The sequence below is a fragment of the Anomaloglossus baeobatrachus genome, chromosome 6 (genome assembly GCF_048569485.1).
Source record: "Anomaloglossus baeobatrachus isolate aAnoBae1 chromosome 6, aAnoBae1.hap1, whole genome shotgun sequence".
In the NCBI taxonomy this organism is placed as follows: Eukaryota; Metazoa; Chordata; class Amphibia; order Anura; family Aromobatidae; genus Anomaloglossus; species Anomaloglossus baeobatrachus.
Genome location: NC_134358.1, coordinates 110,639,200 through 110,654,974, shown reverse-complemented (window position 1 = coordinate 110,654,974; position 15,775 = coordinate 110,639,200). Strand labels below are relative to the sequence as shown.

Genomic DNA, 15,775 nt, shown 5'->3' with positions numbered 1-15,775 from the left:
AATGCAACCCAAACGTGTTAGAAACCTCCCCCGCTTCTGTCCTTTGGCGACAAACTACCTTCTGTTACAGCCAAATATTTCCCATTTTGACTGATCAGGTCAGAGCATCTTCTGCCATTTTCTATGTTTTGTATATAGTTGTGTCACTTGGCCTTAATGTTGAAGGTATGGCTTTTTGGTGACAATTCTTCCATGAAGACCTCTTCAATAGATGGGTGTAGCTGGGTCCCACTGGTTTCTGCAGGCTCTGAGCTGATGGGACATCTTCCAATAACGAGCAGAAGTAAGCATGATGCATCACTCATCTGCTGCACGGTTTTCTTGGCTGCTCACTGGGTATATGGTTCTCAATGCTGCCCATTTCTTGGTTTCCTTAATGCTGAGAAATACAGTTACCCCTTCTATTTGTAAGATATTCTATTTGTAAGGCCATTGATACTTTGTGGCATTTTCCCCACACCTGCCTCAGACTTTTGCATGGTGCGATCCACACATTGTGTACCGTATAAAATCAGTGCTTGTTCTTCAGCCACTATAGGCACCAAGGATCTTCTGACATTAAGGTGTTCTAAATACTTTCCCGCTAAGCACAGACTGAGCCGATGATAGAACTTCTCCTTTCCCCATTATTTCCCACCGTCTGACTTACTTCTCCCCATTGCTGCATGCACGTCTTGTGCTAAGCGCTCGCATAAGCAGAAAGCGCGGCACTCAGCTGTGCCGAGCCCAGAGAAACACGATCACTAGCCACCTGCTACCCGAAAAAGTCCACAAAGAATTCAAGTTTATTCTGGAAATTAACCTCTGCACTGCCAGCTGGCAATCTCCAGCAGTACAATAGGGGGCACACAATGTGCCGAGCCAGTGCGGGACGTCAGATTCACACAATTTATTCACATTTTAATCCCCCTTTGTGGCTTGATATTGCAGTAGGGTCTGGGCTGGAGAGACATCTACATGTTTTTATTTGTGGCGGCTTTTTTTGGGATGGTCGTTTGGTGCTTTCGACTTCTCCCAAATAACAAAATGCCACTAAAACTTCTTGGGAAAACAATAGGAAGCATAAGACATTTACAACACATGTCTACTATACGCCCCATCAAGAAGAAGGCATGCTGGCACTTGTAGTCCCATCTGGTAACGTTCTGGTTCAGCTAGAAATACGCTTCATGACAGGTGGCCGCGGTATTTGGGAGTTCGGGCGGCTAGGATTTGCCATCCTGCTCCATGTGCTGAGCTGCAGGGCACAACGCTGACCCTGGTCGGCACCGGTACATAGATACAGAAGTTATGCCAGAATGCTGGCACTTGTAGTGCTCTGATATCCCATTGACTTCAGCAAGAAAAACCCTCCATGACCGGTTACAGCTTTTGGGCACACTGATCTGCCGCACTTTTCCATACATCTGTGGGCATGTTCTGGAAATTAAATGAGCCAGAAAAATGGCCTGTGCCATAGATATGACAGGACCCCCACATTGTGATATCAGGTGACTGATGTGCGGGCACAGGCTGGGTGCAGCCATACATGACGGGTATCTCTGGCCGGCCCAGTCTGACCCCACAAACTTGTGAATGGACATTACTGCACGGCTCACCCAACACTGCGACCTCATAACACAAAATGTTTTTGTCCCCGTTGAGAAAAGGTGGCATAAAATGGGCAAAATGTTATTTATACTCCTGCGTCTGCCCCAGTGGCAGAAACCCACCAGGTATGTGCACCCATACATGACAATAGCTCACCCTGCCCACAACAGGGGGTCTTGTGGTAGCAAATTATAGGTCCCCGGGCATCACTGGTTCACATTACAATCCCCGGTTATATCATCTGCAGGATTTTTTAATTATTGTAGACCTAAAATCCCATAAGTGGGCATGCTTTCATTTGTAGTTCTGCAGCAGATGACTGATTGTGAACTGGCTGCCCTGTTCCAGCATCATGGCTGGCACAGGCGGCACAGCCATACTGGCAGGTCAGCTTCACCATCGTCATAAAGAACAGGTACAAGTATAGCACAGCGAGGCCAAGGCTATGCACTGCATTTATATCCTAGATGTGCCATGCCTGTGCCAGTCCTGCCCTCTGTGGTGCAATATATTTATATCCTAGATGTGCCATGCCTGTGCCAGTCCTACCCTCTGTGGTGCTATGTATCTATATACTGGATGTGCCAGTCCTGCCCTCTGTGGTGCTATGTATGTATATACTGGATGTGCCAGTCCTACCCTCTGTGGTGCTATGTATCTATATACTGGATGTGCCAGTCCTGCCCTCTGTGGTGCTATGTATCTATATACTGGATGTGCCAGTCCTGCCCTCTGTAGTGCTATGTATGTATATACTGGATGTGCCAGTCCTGCCCTCTGTGGTGCTATGTATGTATATACTGGATGTGCCAGTCCTGCCCTCTGTGGTGCTATGTATGTATATACTGGATGTGCCAGTCCTGCCCTCTGTGGTGCTATGTATGTATATACTGGATGTGCCAGTCCTGCCCTCTGTGGTGCTATGTATGTATATACTGGATGTGCCAGTCCTGCCCTCTGTAGTGCTATGTATGTATATACTGGATGTGCCAGTCCTGCCCTCTGTGGTGCTATGTATGTATATACTGGATGTGCCAGTCCTGCCCTCTGTGGTGCTATGTATGTATATGCTGGATGTGCCAGTCCTGCCCTCTGTGGTGCTATGTATGTATATACTGGATGTGCCAGTCCTGCCCTCTGTGGTGCTATGTATATATATACTGGATGTGCCAGTCCTGCCCTCTGTGGTGCTATGTATGTATATACTGGATGTGCCAGTCCTGCCCTCTGTGGTGCTATGTATATATATACTGGATGTGCCAGTCCTGCCCTCTGTGGTGCTATGTATCTATATACTGGATGTGCCAGTCCTGCCCTCTGTGGTGCTATGTATCTATATACTGGATGTGCCAGTCCTGCCCTCTGTGGTGCTATGTATGTATATACTGGATGTGCCAGTCCTGCCCTCTGTAGTGCTATGTATGTATATACTGGATGTGCCAGTCCTGCCCTCTGTAGTGCTATGTATGTATATACTGGATGTGCCAGTCCTGCCCTCTGTGGTGCTATGTATATATATACTGGATGTGCCAGTCCTGCCCTCTGTGGTGCTATGTATATATATACTGGATGTGCCAGTCCTGCCCTCTGTGGTGCTATGTATGTATATACTGGATGTGCCAGTCCTGCCCTCTGTAGTGCTATGTATGTATATACTGGATGTGCTAGTCCTGCCCTCTGTGGTGCTATGTATGTATATACTGGATGTGCCAGTCCTGCCCTCTGTGGTGCTATGTATCTATATACTGGATGTGCCAGTCCTGCCCTCTGTGGTGCTATGTATGTATATACTGGATGTGCCAGTCCTGCCCTCTGTAGTGCTATGTATGTATATACTGGATGTGCCAGTCCTGCCCTCTGTAGTGCTATGTATGTATATACTGGATGTGCCAGTCCTGCCCTCTGTGGTGCTATGTATATATATACTGGATGTGCCAGTCCTGCCCTCTGTAGTGCTATGTATCTATATACTGGATGTGCCAGTCCTGCCCTCTGTAGTGCTATGTATGTATATACTGGATGTGCCAGTCCTGCCCTCTGTGGTGCTATGTATGTATATACTGGATGTGCCAGTCCTGCCCTCTGTGGTGCTATGTATGTATATACTGGATGTGCCAGTCCTGCCCTCTGTGGTGCTATGTATGTATATACTGGATGTGCCAGTCCTGCCCTCTGTAGTGCTATGTATCTATATACTGGATGTGCCAGTCCTGCCCTCTGTGGTGCTATGTATATATATACTGGATGTGCCAGTCCTGCCTTCTGTGGTGCTATGTATGTATATACTGGATGTGCCAGTCCTGCCCTCTGTAGTGCTATGTATCTATATACTGGATGTGCCAGTCCTGCCCTCTGTGGTGCTATGTATGTATATACTGGATGTGCCAGTCCTGCCCTCTGTAGTGCTATGTATGTATATACTGGATGTGCCAGTCCTGCCCTCTGTGGTGCTATGTATATATATACTGGATGTGCCAGTCCTGCCCTCTGTGGTGCTATGTATATATATACTGGATGTGCCAGTCCTGCCCTCTGTGGTGCTATGTATGTATATACTGGATGTGCCAGTCCTGCCCTCTGTAGTGCTATGTATGTATATACTGGATGTGCTAGTCCTGCCCTCTGTAGTGCTATGTATCTATATACTGGATGTGCCAGTCCTGCCCTCTGTGGTGCTATGTATCTATATACTGGATGTGCCAGTCCTGCCCTCTGTGGTGCTATGTATCTATATACTGGATGTGCCAGTCCTGCCCTCTGTAGTGCTATGTATATATATACTGGATGTGCCAGTCCTGCCCTCTGTGGTGCTATGTATGTATATACTGGATGTGCCAGTCCTGCCCTCTGTAGTGCTATGTATGTATATACTGGATGTGCTAGTCCTGCCCTCTGTGGTGCTATGTATGTATATACTGGATGTGCCAGTCCTGCCCTCTGTGGTGCTATGTATCTATATACTGGATGTGCCAGTCCTGCCCTCTGTGGTGCTATGTATGTATATACTGGATGTGCCAGTCCTGCCCTCTGTAGTGCTATGTATGTATATACTGGATGTGCCAGTCCTGCCCTCTGTAGTGCTATGTATGTATATACTGGATGTGCCAGTCCTGCCCTCTGTGGTGCTATGTATATATATACTGGATGTGCCAGTCCTGCCTTCTGTGGTGCTATGTATGTATATACTGGATGTGCCAGTCCTGCCCTCTGTAGTGCTATGTATCTATATACTGGATGTGCCAGTCCTGCCCTCTGTGGTGCTATGTATCTATATACTGGATGTGCCAGTCCTGCCCTCTGTAGTGCTATGTATCTATATACTGGATGTGCCAGTCCTGCCCTCTGTAGTGCTATGTATGTATATACTGGATGTGCCAGTCCTGCCCTCTGTAGTGCTATGTATGTATATACTGGATGTGCCAGTCCTGCCCTCTGTGGTGCTATGTATGTATATACTGGATATGCCAGTCCTGCCCTCTGTAGTGCTATGTATATATATACTGGATGTGCCAGTCCTGCCCTCTGTAGTGCTATGTATCTATATACTGGATGTGCCAGTCCTGCCCTCTGTAGTGCTATGTATATATATACTGGATGTGCCAGTCCTGCCCTCTGTAGTGCTATGTATATATATACTGGATGTGCCAGTCCTGCCCTCTGTGGTGCTATGTATGTATATACTGGATGTGCCAGTCCTACCCTCAGTAGTATGATGCTGTCAGCCCTGGCATAGTTGGGCAGGGTAGGAGCAGGCTGGCATGCAGGGATCGGGCATGCAGGGATCGGGCACACACTCACCTCCGTCTCCGTACGTCTCTATGCCGTACCCGTCCTGCAGTCCGTTACTCCAGGTGCCCTCGTACCGGGCCGGGGTGCACAGACTCTGGCGGACCCCGTAGCGCCCCTTGAAGCCGTGGGACCACTCTCCCCGGTACATCCACCTGCCCTTGGTCTCCACGCCCAGCCCGTGCCTTTTGCCCTGAGCCCAGTAGCCCAGGTAGGTGTTCCCGCTGGGCCAGGTGTACACCCCGACTACCTCGAAGCCGTGCGACCAGGAGCCCGCGTACTCCCCCTGCCCCTTGGGCCCCGTACAGATGCCGTGCCCGTGCGCCTTGCCATCCTCCCAGCCGCCGCAGTAAGTGCCGCCATCGTCGAAGTCAAAACGTCCGCCCGTCATTCAGGGGAGCAGAGAGGAGCGGCAGCTAGTGACTGTGTCCCGGCGGCGGCATGCACCTCTCCTGCCCTGCACCCTGCTCCGGGCGCGGCGTCTACACCCCCCGCATCCCACTCACAGCTGCCAACACCCGGCCAATCCCCGGCCGAGCCCGCCAGCATCATCCGCTGAGCCCGCCCGCAGCTCCTCCTCATCGGCAGCACCGGGTCCCAAACCGGGATGGGAACACCTCGGGGGAGAGGACGCTCCGGAGGCCGGGCAGTGCGGCTATACAGGGGGATGCCACACACAGGGTGCCATACACAGGGCTGCCCCCACATCGAGAGGTGCCACACACAGGGTGCCATACAGGGGGCTGCCCCCACACAGAGAGGTGCCACACACAGGGTGCCATACACAGGGCTGCCCCCACATCGAGAGGTGCCACACACAGGGTGCCATACACAGGGCTGCCCCCACATAGAGAGATGCCACACACAGGGTGCCATACACAGGGCTGCCCCCACATAGAGAGGTGCCATACAGGGGGCTGCCCCCACACAGAGAGGTGCCACACACAGGGTGCCATACACAGGGCTGCCCCCACATAGAGAGATGCCACACACAGGGTGCCATACACAGGGCTGCCCCCACATAGAGAGATGCCACACACAGGGTGCCATACACAGGGCTGCCCCCACATAGAGAGATGCCACAGACAGGGTGCCATACACAGGGCTGCCCCCACATAGAGAGATGCCACACACAGGGTGCCATACAGGGGGCTGCCCCCACACAGAGAGATGCCACACACAGGGTGCCATACAGGGGGCTGCCCCCACACAGAGAGATGCCACACACAGGGTGCCATACAGGGGGCTGCCCCCACACAGAGAGGTGCCACACACAGGGTGCCATACACAGGGCTGCCCCCACATAGAGAGATGCCACACACAGGGTGCCATACAGGGGGCTGCCCCCACATAGAGAGATGCCACACACAGGGTGCCATACAGGGGGCTGCCCCCACACAGAGAGATGCCACACACAGGGTGCCATACAGGGGGCTGCCCCCACACAGAGAGGTGCCACACACAGGGTGCCATACACAGGGCTGCCCCCACATAGAGAGATGCCACAGACAGGGTGCCATACAGGGGGCTGCCCCCACACAGAGAGATGCCACACACAGGGTGCCATACAGGGGGCTGCCCCCACACAGAGAGGTGCCACACACAGGGTGCCATACACAGGGCTGCCCCCACATAGAGAGATGCCACAGACAGGGTGCCATACACAGGGCTGCCCCCACATAGAGAGATGCCACACACAGGGTGCCATACACAGGGCTGCCCCCACATCGAGAGGTGCCATACAGGGGGCTGCCACACACAGTGCGACCATACAGGGGGCTGCCCCCACACAGAGAGATGCCACAGAGAGGTGCCACACACAGGGCTGCTACACACACAGGGTGCCATACACAGGGTGCCATACACAGGGCTGCCCCCACATAGAGAGGTGCCACAGAGAGCTTCCACACACAGTGCTGCCATACAGGGGGCTGCCCTCACATAGAGATGCCACACACAGGGCTGCCCCCACATAGAGAGATGCCACAGAAGCTGACACACACAGGGCTGCCATACAGGGGGCTGCCCCCACATAGAGAGATGCCATGCCACACACAGGGCTGCCATACAGGGGGCTGCCCCCACATAGAGAGATGCCATGCCACACACAGGGCTGCCATACAGGGGGCTGCCCCCACATAGAGAGCTGCCACAGAAGCTACCACACACAGGGTGCCATACACAGGGCTCCCATACAGGGGGCTGCCCCCACACATAGGGCTGCCACACACAGGGTGCCATACACAGGGCTGCCCCCACATAGAGAGATGCCACACAGATCTGCCACACAGGGGGCTGCCCCCACATAGAGAGGTGCCACACACAGGGTGCCATACACAGGGCTGCCATGCAAGGGGCTGACCCCACATAGATGCCACAGAAGCTGCCACACACAGGGTGCCATACACAGGGCTGCCATACAGGGGGCTGCCCCCACATAGAGAGGTGCCACACACAGGGCTGCCATACAGGGGGCTGCCCCCACATAGAGAGGTGCCACAGAAGCTGCCACACACACACACACACACACACACACAGGGCTGCCATACAGGGGGCTGCCCCCACATAGAGAGATGCCACACAAGCTGCCACACACAGGGCTGCCATACAGGGGGCTGCCCTCACATAGAGAGATGCCACACACAGGGCTGCCTCCACATAGAGAGATGGCACACACAGGGCTGCCCCCACATAGAGAGATGCCACAGAAGCTACCACACACAGGGCTTCCATACAGGGGGCTTCCCCCACATAGAGAGATGCCATGCCACACACAGGGCTGCCATACAGGGGGCTGCCCCCACATAGAGAGCTGCCACAGAAGCTACCACACACAGGGTGCCATACACAGGGCTGCCCCCACATAGAGAGATGCCACACACAGGGCTGCCATACAGGGGGCTGCCCCCACATAGAGAGGTGCCATACACAGGGCTGCCATGCAAGGGGCTGACCTCACATAGATTCCACAGAAGCTGCCACACACAGGGTGCCATACACAGGGCTGCCACACACAGGGCTGCCATACAGGGGGCTGACCCCACATAGAGAGATGCCACACACAGGGCTGCCATACAGGGGGTTGCCCCCACATAGAGAGATGCCACAGAGAGCTGCCACACACAGGACTGCCACTCTGCCCACAGTGCCAACCTGTGTGACTGTAGTACCAGTCACTACAGCGCCCAGAATACTAGCCACTGTATCCATAGTACAAGTCAATCTGCCTGCACACAGTGCCCATAATGCCAACTACTCTGCCCATAGTATAATCTTCTGTGCCCATCGTGCCAGGTGCCGTGCCTATGGTACCACTCACAATGCATGCACACCTGGTACACAGTGCTTATAATGCCAGCTACTCTGCCCATCCACCAGCCACATTCCCCACAGTACCAGCCTATGCTCACACAGTGCCCATAATCAAATAGTGCCCATAGTACCAGTCTCTGCTCACACAGTGCCCATAGTACCAGTCTCTCTGATCCCACAGTGCCCGAACCAGCCTCTCTGATTACACAGTGCCCGTAGTACCAGCCTTTCCAATCACACAGTGCCCACAGTACCAGCCTCTCCGATCACACAGTGCCCATAGTACCAGCCTCGCCAATCACACAGTGCCCATAGTACTAGCCTCTCCAATTACACAGTGCCCACAGTACCATCCTCTCCGATCACACAGTGCACATAGTACCTGCCTTTCCGATCACACAGTGCCCATAGTACCAGCCTCTCCCATCACATAGTGCCCATAGTACCAACCTCTCCATTCATACAGTGCCCATAGTACTAGCCTCTCCGATCACAAAGTGCCCATAGTACCAGCCTCTATGCCCAGACAATGCCCATAGTACCAGCCTCTCCGCTCACACAGTGCCCATAGTACCAGCCTTTCCGATCACACAGTGCCCATAGTACCAGCCTTTCCGATCAGACAGTGCCCATAGTACCAGCCTTTCCGATCACACAGGGCCAATAGTACCAGCCTTTCCGATCACACAGTGCCCATAGTACCAGCCTCTCCGATCACAGTGGCCAATAGTACCAGCCTTTCCGATCACACAGTGCCCATAGTACCAGCCTCTCCGATCACACAGTGCCCATAGTACTAGCCTCTACGATCACACAGTACCCATAGTACCAGCCTCTACGATCACACAGTGCCCATAGTACTAGCCTCTCCGATCACACAGTGAACATAGTACCAGCCTTTCCGATCACACAGTGCCCATAGTACTAGCCTCTCCGATCACACAGTGCCCATAGTACCAGCCTTTCTGATCACACAGTGCCCATAGTACCAGCCTCTCCGCTCACACAGTGCCCATAGTACCAGCCTTTCCGATCACACAGTGCCCATAGTACCAGCCTCTCCGATCACAGTGGCCAATAGTACCAGCCTTTCCGATCACACAGTGCCCATAGTACCAGCCTCTCCGATCACACAGTGCCCATAGTAGTAGCCTCTACGATCACACAGTGCCCTTAGTACCAGCCTTTCCGATCACACAGTGCCCATAGTACTAGCCTCTCCGATCACACAGTGAACAAAGTACCAGCCTTTCCGATCACACAGTGCCCATAGTACTAGCCTCTCCGATCACACAGTGCCCATAGTACCAGCCTTTCCGATCACACAGTGCCCATAGTACCAGCCTCTCCGCTCACACAGTGCCCATAGTACCAGCCTCTCCGATCACACAGTGCCCATAGTTCCAGCCTCTCCGATCACACAGTGCCCATAGTACCAGCCTCTCCAATCACACAGTGCCCATAGTACCAGCCTCTCCGCTCACACAGAGCCCATAGTACCAGCCTCTCCACTCACACAGTGCCCATAGTACCAGCCTCTCCACTCACACATTGCCCATAGCACCAGCCTCTCCACTCACACAGTGCCCATAGTACTAGCCTCTACGATCACACAGTGCCCATAGTACCAGCCTCACATACTGGCCACATAAAGCTAATATAACGCTTGTGATTTTTCAAGCAAAAATGCTGGGAAAAAGCTCAACCATTGCTCAGGCGTATTTCTGGTGTCTTTTTACCTTTTCCACTGACTTGTACAGTATTAGGCATCTTTGTAGCAGAAAATGCCAGAAGAATGGCGTGAGCACCTTTATAAGTCTGTAGTATGTATAGGAAGCTCAAAAGCCTGAATATGTGAACAAGCCGTTTGCCTCAAAAAGTTAACAGGACTGTTATTTTGATTGCTGTGTATGTGCTTTCTCCATGTCGCGCCCAGGGATATGGGGTACTCAGTCCCGGGCAGTTTATTTCTGGGGAATGTCACTTTGGTGGCTGTTGCCCGGTTCCGTGCCCTGGGCCCTATTTGTAAAGGGGATGTATTTACAGGGGATTAGATTAGTGTTCATACGTGACGCCACTTGCAGTGTTGCGGCTATGTGGATGGAGCCGCCGCTGCACAATGTCCACTACTGGGGCTGGTGTTAATGGCAGCCTGGATGTTAGACCCTCCGCAAGCAGGGCAGGGCCCTAGAGGGTAGGTGTAATGATGGGTGTTGGAAGAAGTTAGTCCACACAAGGGGTTCAGTGCAACTGGTTCTTTACTCACTTTCTGGTGGTAACTGGTCACCTGAGGCTGGCTGGTTTCACCTTCAGGTCCCCTTTGTCCCAGTGCCAGTGTAGTAATCTGGTACCTTCTTCCCCAGCACCTGTCTCTGGTTAGTGGGTCCCCGTAGCGTAGAGCAACTGGGGGTCCCCGTCCGGTGGTTTTTCTTTCAACTGCTGTCCGTATGATGTAGCGTGAAGCCTGTGGGGTTGGAGTCTCTGGTCCTGTCCCCGACTCTGATTGCTACTGAGCCTCGGATTTTTAGGGTCAGCGAGGTCCTTGATTGTTACGGGGGGCTGTCTGATAATAAAGCCCAAAAGAATATCAGACAGTCAGGGTCCACCGTGCAAAGACTCTGCTGCAGACTATGGTAGAGGATAAGGGGTATATAAGTGTGCCACTGTAAATAGTAACAGCACAAGTGCAGAGTGCAATACCTCTGTTAAACTCACAGAGGAATATAATTAGAAAATAAAGCAATTCCTCCTTTACTTGGAGGGTGTGTGGTATGGTCTCTGTTAATGGTCACAGAGACAAAAGCAGTGAGTGTGAAATGGCACCTACCTAGGTCCGTTCCTCTAGTGGTGCAAAAGAGACGGACAGCACCATAAGCCGCACAAAGCTCCTACCTATATTCGCTCCACTAGTGTGCGAGGATACGAACAACTGCCAGACGCAGTATAAGGAACGTTACCCTAGCGGCAACGTCCACCTACGAGTAGAATCACAAGGCCCAGCCGGACCATGTGCCTCAGGCACCTGCCTATGTCCGCTCCACTAAGAGGTAAGGATACGGACCGCAGCCGAAGCTGTAAGGTACAAGAACGCTACCCTGCCGATAGCGCTCACCTAGCATAGACAGAGAGATGCCTAGAGGGACGTGCACAGAGCGTCTACTCTCATGCATGAACCAAGAGGACTGAGCGCCGGGCGGTGTGCGTCAGGGTCTTATATAGACTCTGTGCCTCATCCAAGATGGAGGACACCAGAGCCAATCCGCTGCCAGAATGACAACAATGACGTCACGCTGGCCTATCACCGAGCAAAGCGTCAAAAGCACATGACCAGTGGCCAATCAGCTTAGAAGGTGTCAGAGACATGTGACCTCATGTCAGCGATGATGTCACCCGCACATGTGCAATGGCTCCAAGATAGGACTTAGTCTCCAGCGCTTGCACATGTGCAGTAGCAAGAAATCCAAACATAGTCTCCAGTGCTCGCACATGTGCAGTAGCAAGAAATCCGAACATAGTCTCCAGTGCCACAGCAACTGTAACAGTACCTCCCCCTCAAGGGCCCCCCTCCCGGCGACGCAGGTAATCGGCAACTAAGTCGGGAGCATGGACAGCCCCCTCAGGCTCCCAAGAGCGATGTTCCGGGCCGTAGCCCTCCCAATCTATCAAGAAGAACCTGCGCCCTCTAACCATCTTAGAACCAACTATGGCTCATACCCCATAGCTAGAGTGAGAGGAATCAGAGGCAGGAGAGTGCACTTCACGAGCGTGAGGTAAAATAGCCAGCTTTAGCAGTGAAACATGGAATTTGTCATGGATCCTAAGATGGACGGGTAACTTCCATTGGTAGACTACAGGATTTACCTGTCGAAGAACCTCATAAGGACCCAGGAAGCGAGGAGCAAATTTGACAGCGCTCACTCTAAGTTTCACGTGTTTTGCAGAGAGCCACACAAAGTCCCCTGGAGAAAAGACAGGAGCCAGGCGACGAAAAGGATCGGACACCGTCTTCATACGGTCCTTAGCTGCTTAGATCGACTCTTGAGTCCGATCCCAAACCTCTCTGGCATTAGTTGCCCAGTCGGCCACAAGAGGAGGAGGTGCAGCAGCGGGAAACGGTACCGGTACCCTAGGGTGTTGCCCATTATTGACTACGAATGGTGTCTGCCCAGTGGCCTCAGCCAGCGAATTGTTAAGGGCAAATTCTGCCCAGGGTAGGAGGGAGGACCAGTTATCGTGGTTCTCAGCAACAAAGTGTCGAAGGTATATAATCATGGATTGATTGGTACGCTCAACCAAACCATTGGTCTCCGGATGGTATGCCGAAGAGAGATTCAACTCAATTTGCAGAAGGCTACAAAGATCTCGCCAGAAACGGGAAGCAAATTGCGGGCCTCTATCACAATCTGGCATCCCGTGAAGCCTAAAGACATGCTTGAGGAATAGTTTGGCTAGTACCCTGGAAGATCGGATTCTCGGTAACGGTATGAGATGAACCATCCGGGAGAAATGGTCCGTAATGACCCACACAAATCTATGTCCCTGTGAACACGGAAGATCACCCACAAAGTCCATGCCTACCACCTCCCATGGTCTATCTGGCACTGGTAAAGGATGCAAGAGCCCAGCCGGTCTCTGCCGTAACGGACGGTTGCGAGCACACGAGTAGCAGGAACCGACATATCTCTTGACGTGGCTGGCTAAGTGTGGCCACCAATACCAACTCTCGAGTAACTCTCGTGTCCGTCTAATACCAAAATGCCCACCCACCTTTGAGGTGTGGGCCCACGACAGTATATCATTCTGTCGATCCGGCGGAACAAAGGTCTTGCCCGGTGGGATATGGTCTAACGTCACAGGGGAGAGCGTATGAAAAACCCTGGAGGGAAGGATAAGACGAGGTTCGTCAATCTCTTCCTGGGTAGAAACCATAGAGCGAGACAGGGCGTCTGCCTTGTTATTCTTACTCCCAGACAGATAGTTAATGGAGAAGTGAAAGCGGGAGAAAAACAAGGACCAGCGGGCTTGGCGAGGATTCAGACGCTGAGCGGTTTATAAGTACGTCAGATTCTTATGGTCTGTGTAGACCTGGAAAGGATCTTTCGCTCCTTCTAGCAAGTGACGCCACTCCTCCAAGGCTAATCTCAGGGCGAGCAGTTCCCTATCCCCAATGGTATAGTTTCTCTCTGCCGGTGAAAAGGTTTTAGCAAAGAAGAAACACGGCCTTTTTCTACCTACACCGTTCTTTTGATACAAGACCGCACCAGCACCCACTGAAGAGGCATCAACCTCCAAGAGGAAGGGCTTATTCTCATCGGGTCTTTGAAGAACGGGAGCAGTTGAAAAGTGTCTTTTTACTGCCTCAAAAGCCTGGGATGTCTCAGTAGACCAGACTTTTGGATTAGCACCTTTCTTAGTCAAGGCCACCAAAGGGGCCACCAAAGTGGAGAAATGGGGTATGAACTGCCGGTAATAATTTATGAATCCTAAGAAGCGTTGCACCGCCTTCAAGGAATGAGGTTCGGACCATTCCAGGACAGCAGAGAGCTTCGCAGGATCCATAGCCAGACCCTCTTATGAGATAATGTAACCCAAAAAAGGCAAGGATGACTGCTCGAATACACACTTTTCGAGTTTAGCAAACAATGAGTGCTCCCTTAAACAGGAAAGGACACGAACGACATCCTGACGATGAGTCTCCAGATCAGGAGAAAAAATCAGGATGTCGTCCAGATACACCACGACGGAGGATAACAGTAAATCCCTGAACACATCGTTTACGAAGTCCTGAAATACTGTGGGTGCATTACATAAACCAAAAGGCATGACAAGGTATTCATAGTGACCGTCTCGGGTGTTAAAAGCGGTCTTCCATTCGTCACCCTCTCGAATTCGTACCAAGTTATACGCACCCCGCAGATCCAACTTCGTAAAAACCTGAGCTCCCCTCAGTCTGTCAAAGAGCTCCGAAATTAAAGGTAACGGGTATTTGTTCTTTATTGTGATTGCGTTGAGACCCCTGTAATCTATGCAGGGACGCAAATCACCCTCTTTCTTCCGAACAAAGAAAAACCCAGCTCCCGCGGGAGAGACAGACTTACGAATGAACCCCTTCTCTAAACTCTCTCTTAAATAGGTCGACATGGCCTCCGACTCAGGTATTGACAGGGGGTAAACCCTGCCCTTATGTGGAACCGAACCTGGGATAAGGTCTATGGCGCAGTCATACGGCCTATGGGGTGGAAGAACCTCAGCACCCTGTTTGGAGAACACGTCAGCGAAATCCAAATAGGGTGTAGGTATGGGAGAGAGATCAGTTGATGCAACCGCAACGACCTTAGGTGGTAAGGGAAGACATCGGGACTGACATTTCAAACCCCAACTAATAATGCTGTCGGACTCCCAGTCAATTAGAGGAGCATGGGTCCGAAGCCAAGGGAGACCCAGAAGAACGTCGTCTATACCCTCAGGCAAAACAAGAAAAGAAATCTCCTCTATGTGACCCTGAGACAGGGAATGGCGCAAGGGAACTGTCCTCAATGTAATGGAGTCAGACAACATAGTCCCATTAACAACACGGACAGGAATAGGCGCCTCTAACATGATAGAGGGAATATTGTGTCTCTTTACAAATCCTGAGGACACAAAAGTCCCGTCAGCTCCGGAATCCACAAAAGCCATAATAGGCCATATATTCTCAGAGAATGAGAGCTGACCTGGGATACTACACTTAGAGGGTGCAGAAGACGTCTCTAGTAACCCCCCTCTAATGGGTACTAGGCCTGGGAGTTTCCCTGACGGCTAGGACACTTGTTGGCATGCCTGGGAGTTTCCCTGACGGCTAGGACACTTGTTGGCATAGTGCCCAGCTAGACGACATACGTAACATATAGGAGGACCAGACCTGCGTAGTCTGGAGGACGTATGACCTAACTCCATAGGAGTGGGAGATGTCTCAGATGCTGAGGAAGATGGTAGTGGACCCTCAACAACTGGAATAGCTCGATGCTTAGGGGGTGAGGAAGAGACCTCGAGTCTACGTTCCTTATGGCGTACGTCGATCCTTGTTGCTACAGTGATTAAGTCCTCC

General features: G+C 52.1%; 1 protein-coding gene across 1 annotated transcript in view; it reads right to left on the bottom strand.

The window, feature by feature from the left end:
• Nucleotides 1-5,897, bottom strand: part of JPH1 (junctophilin 1) — a 156,104-nt gene extending 150,207 nt beyond the window's left edge. Inside the window, exon 1 of the mRNA XM_075353163.1 lies at nt 5,389-5,897. Coding sequence (XP_075209278.1) covers nt 5,389-5,767 — 379 coding nt within the window. The 5' untranslated portion in view covers nt 5,768-5,897. The remainder of the gene's footprint in view (nt 1-5,388) is intronic.
• Between the last annotated feature and the right edge of the window lie 9,878 nt (nt 5,898-15,775).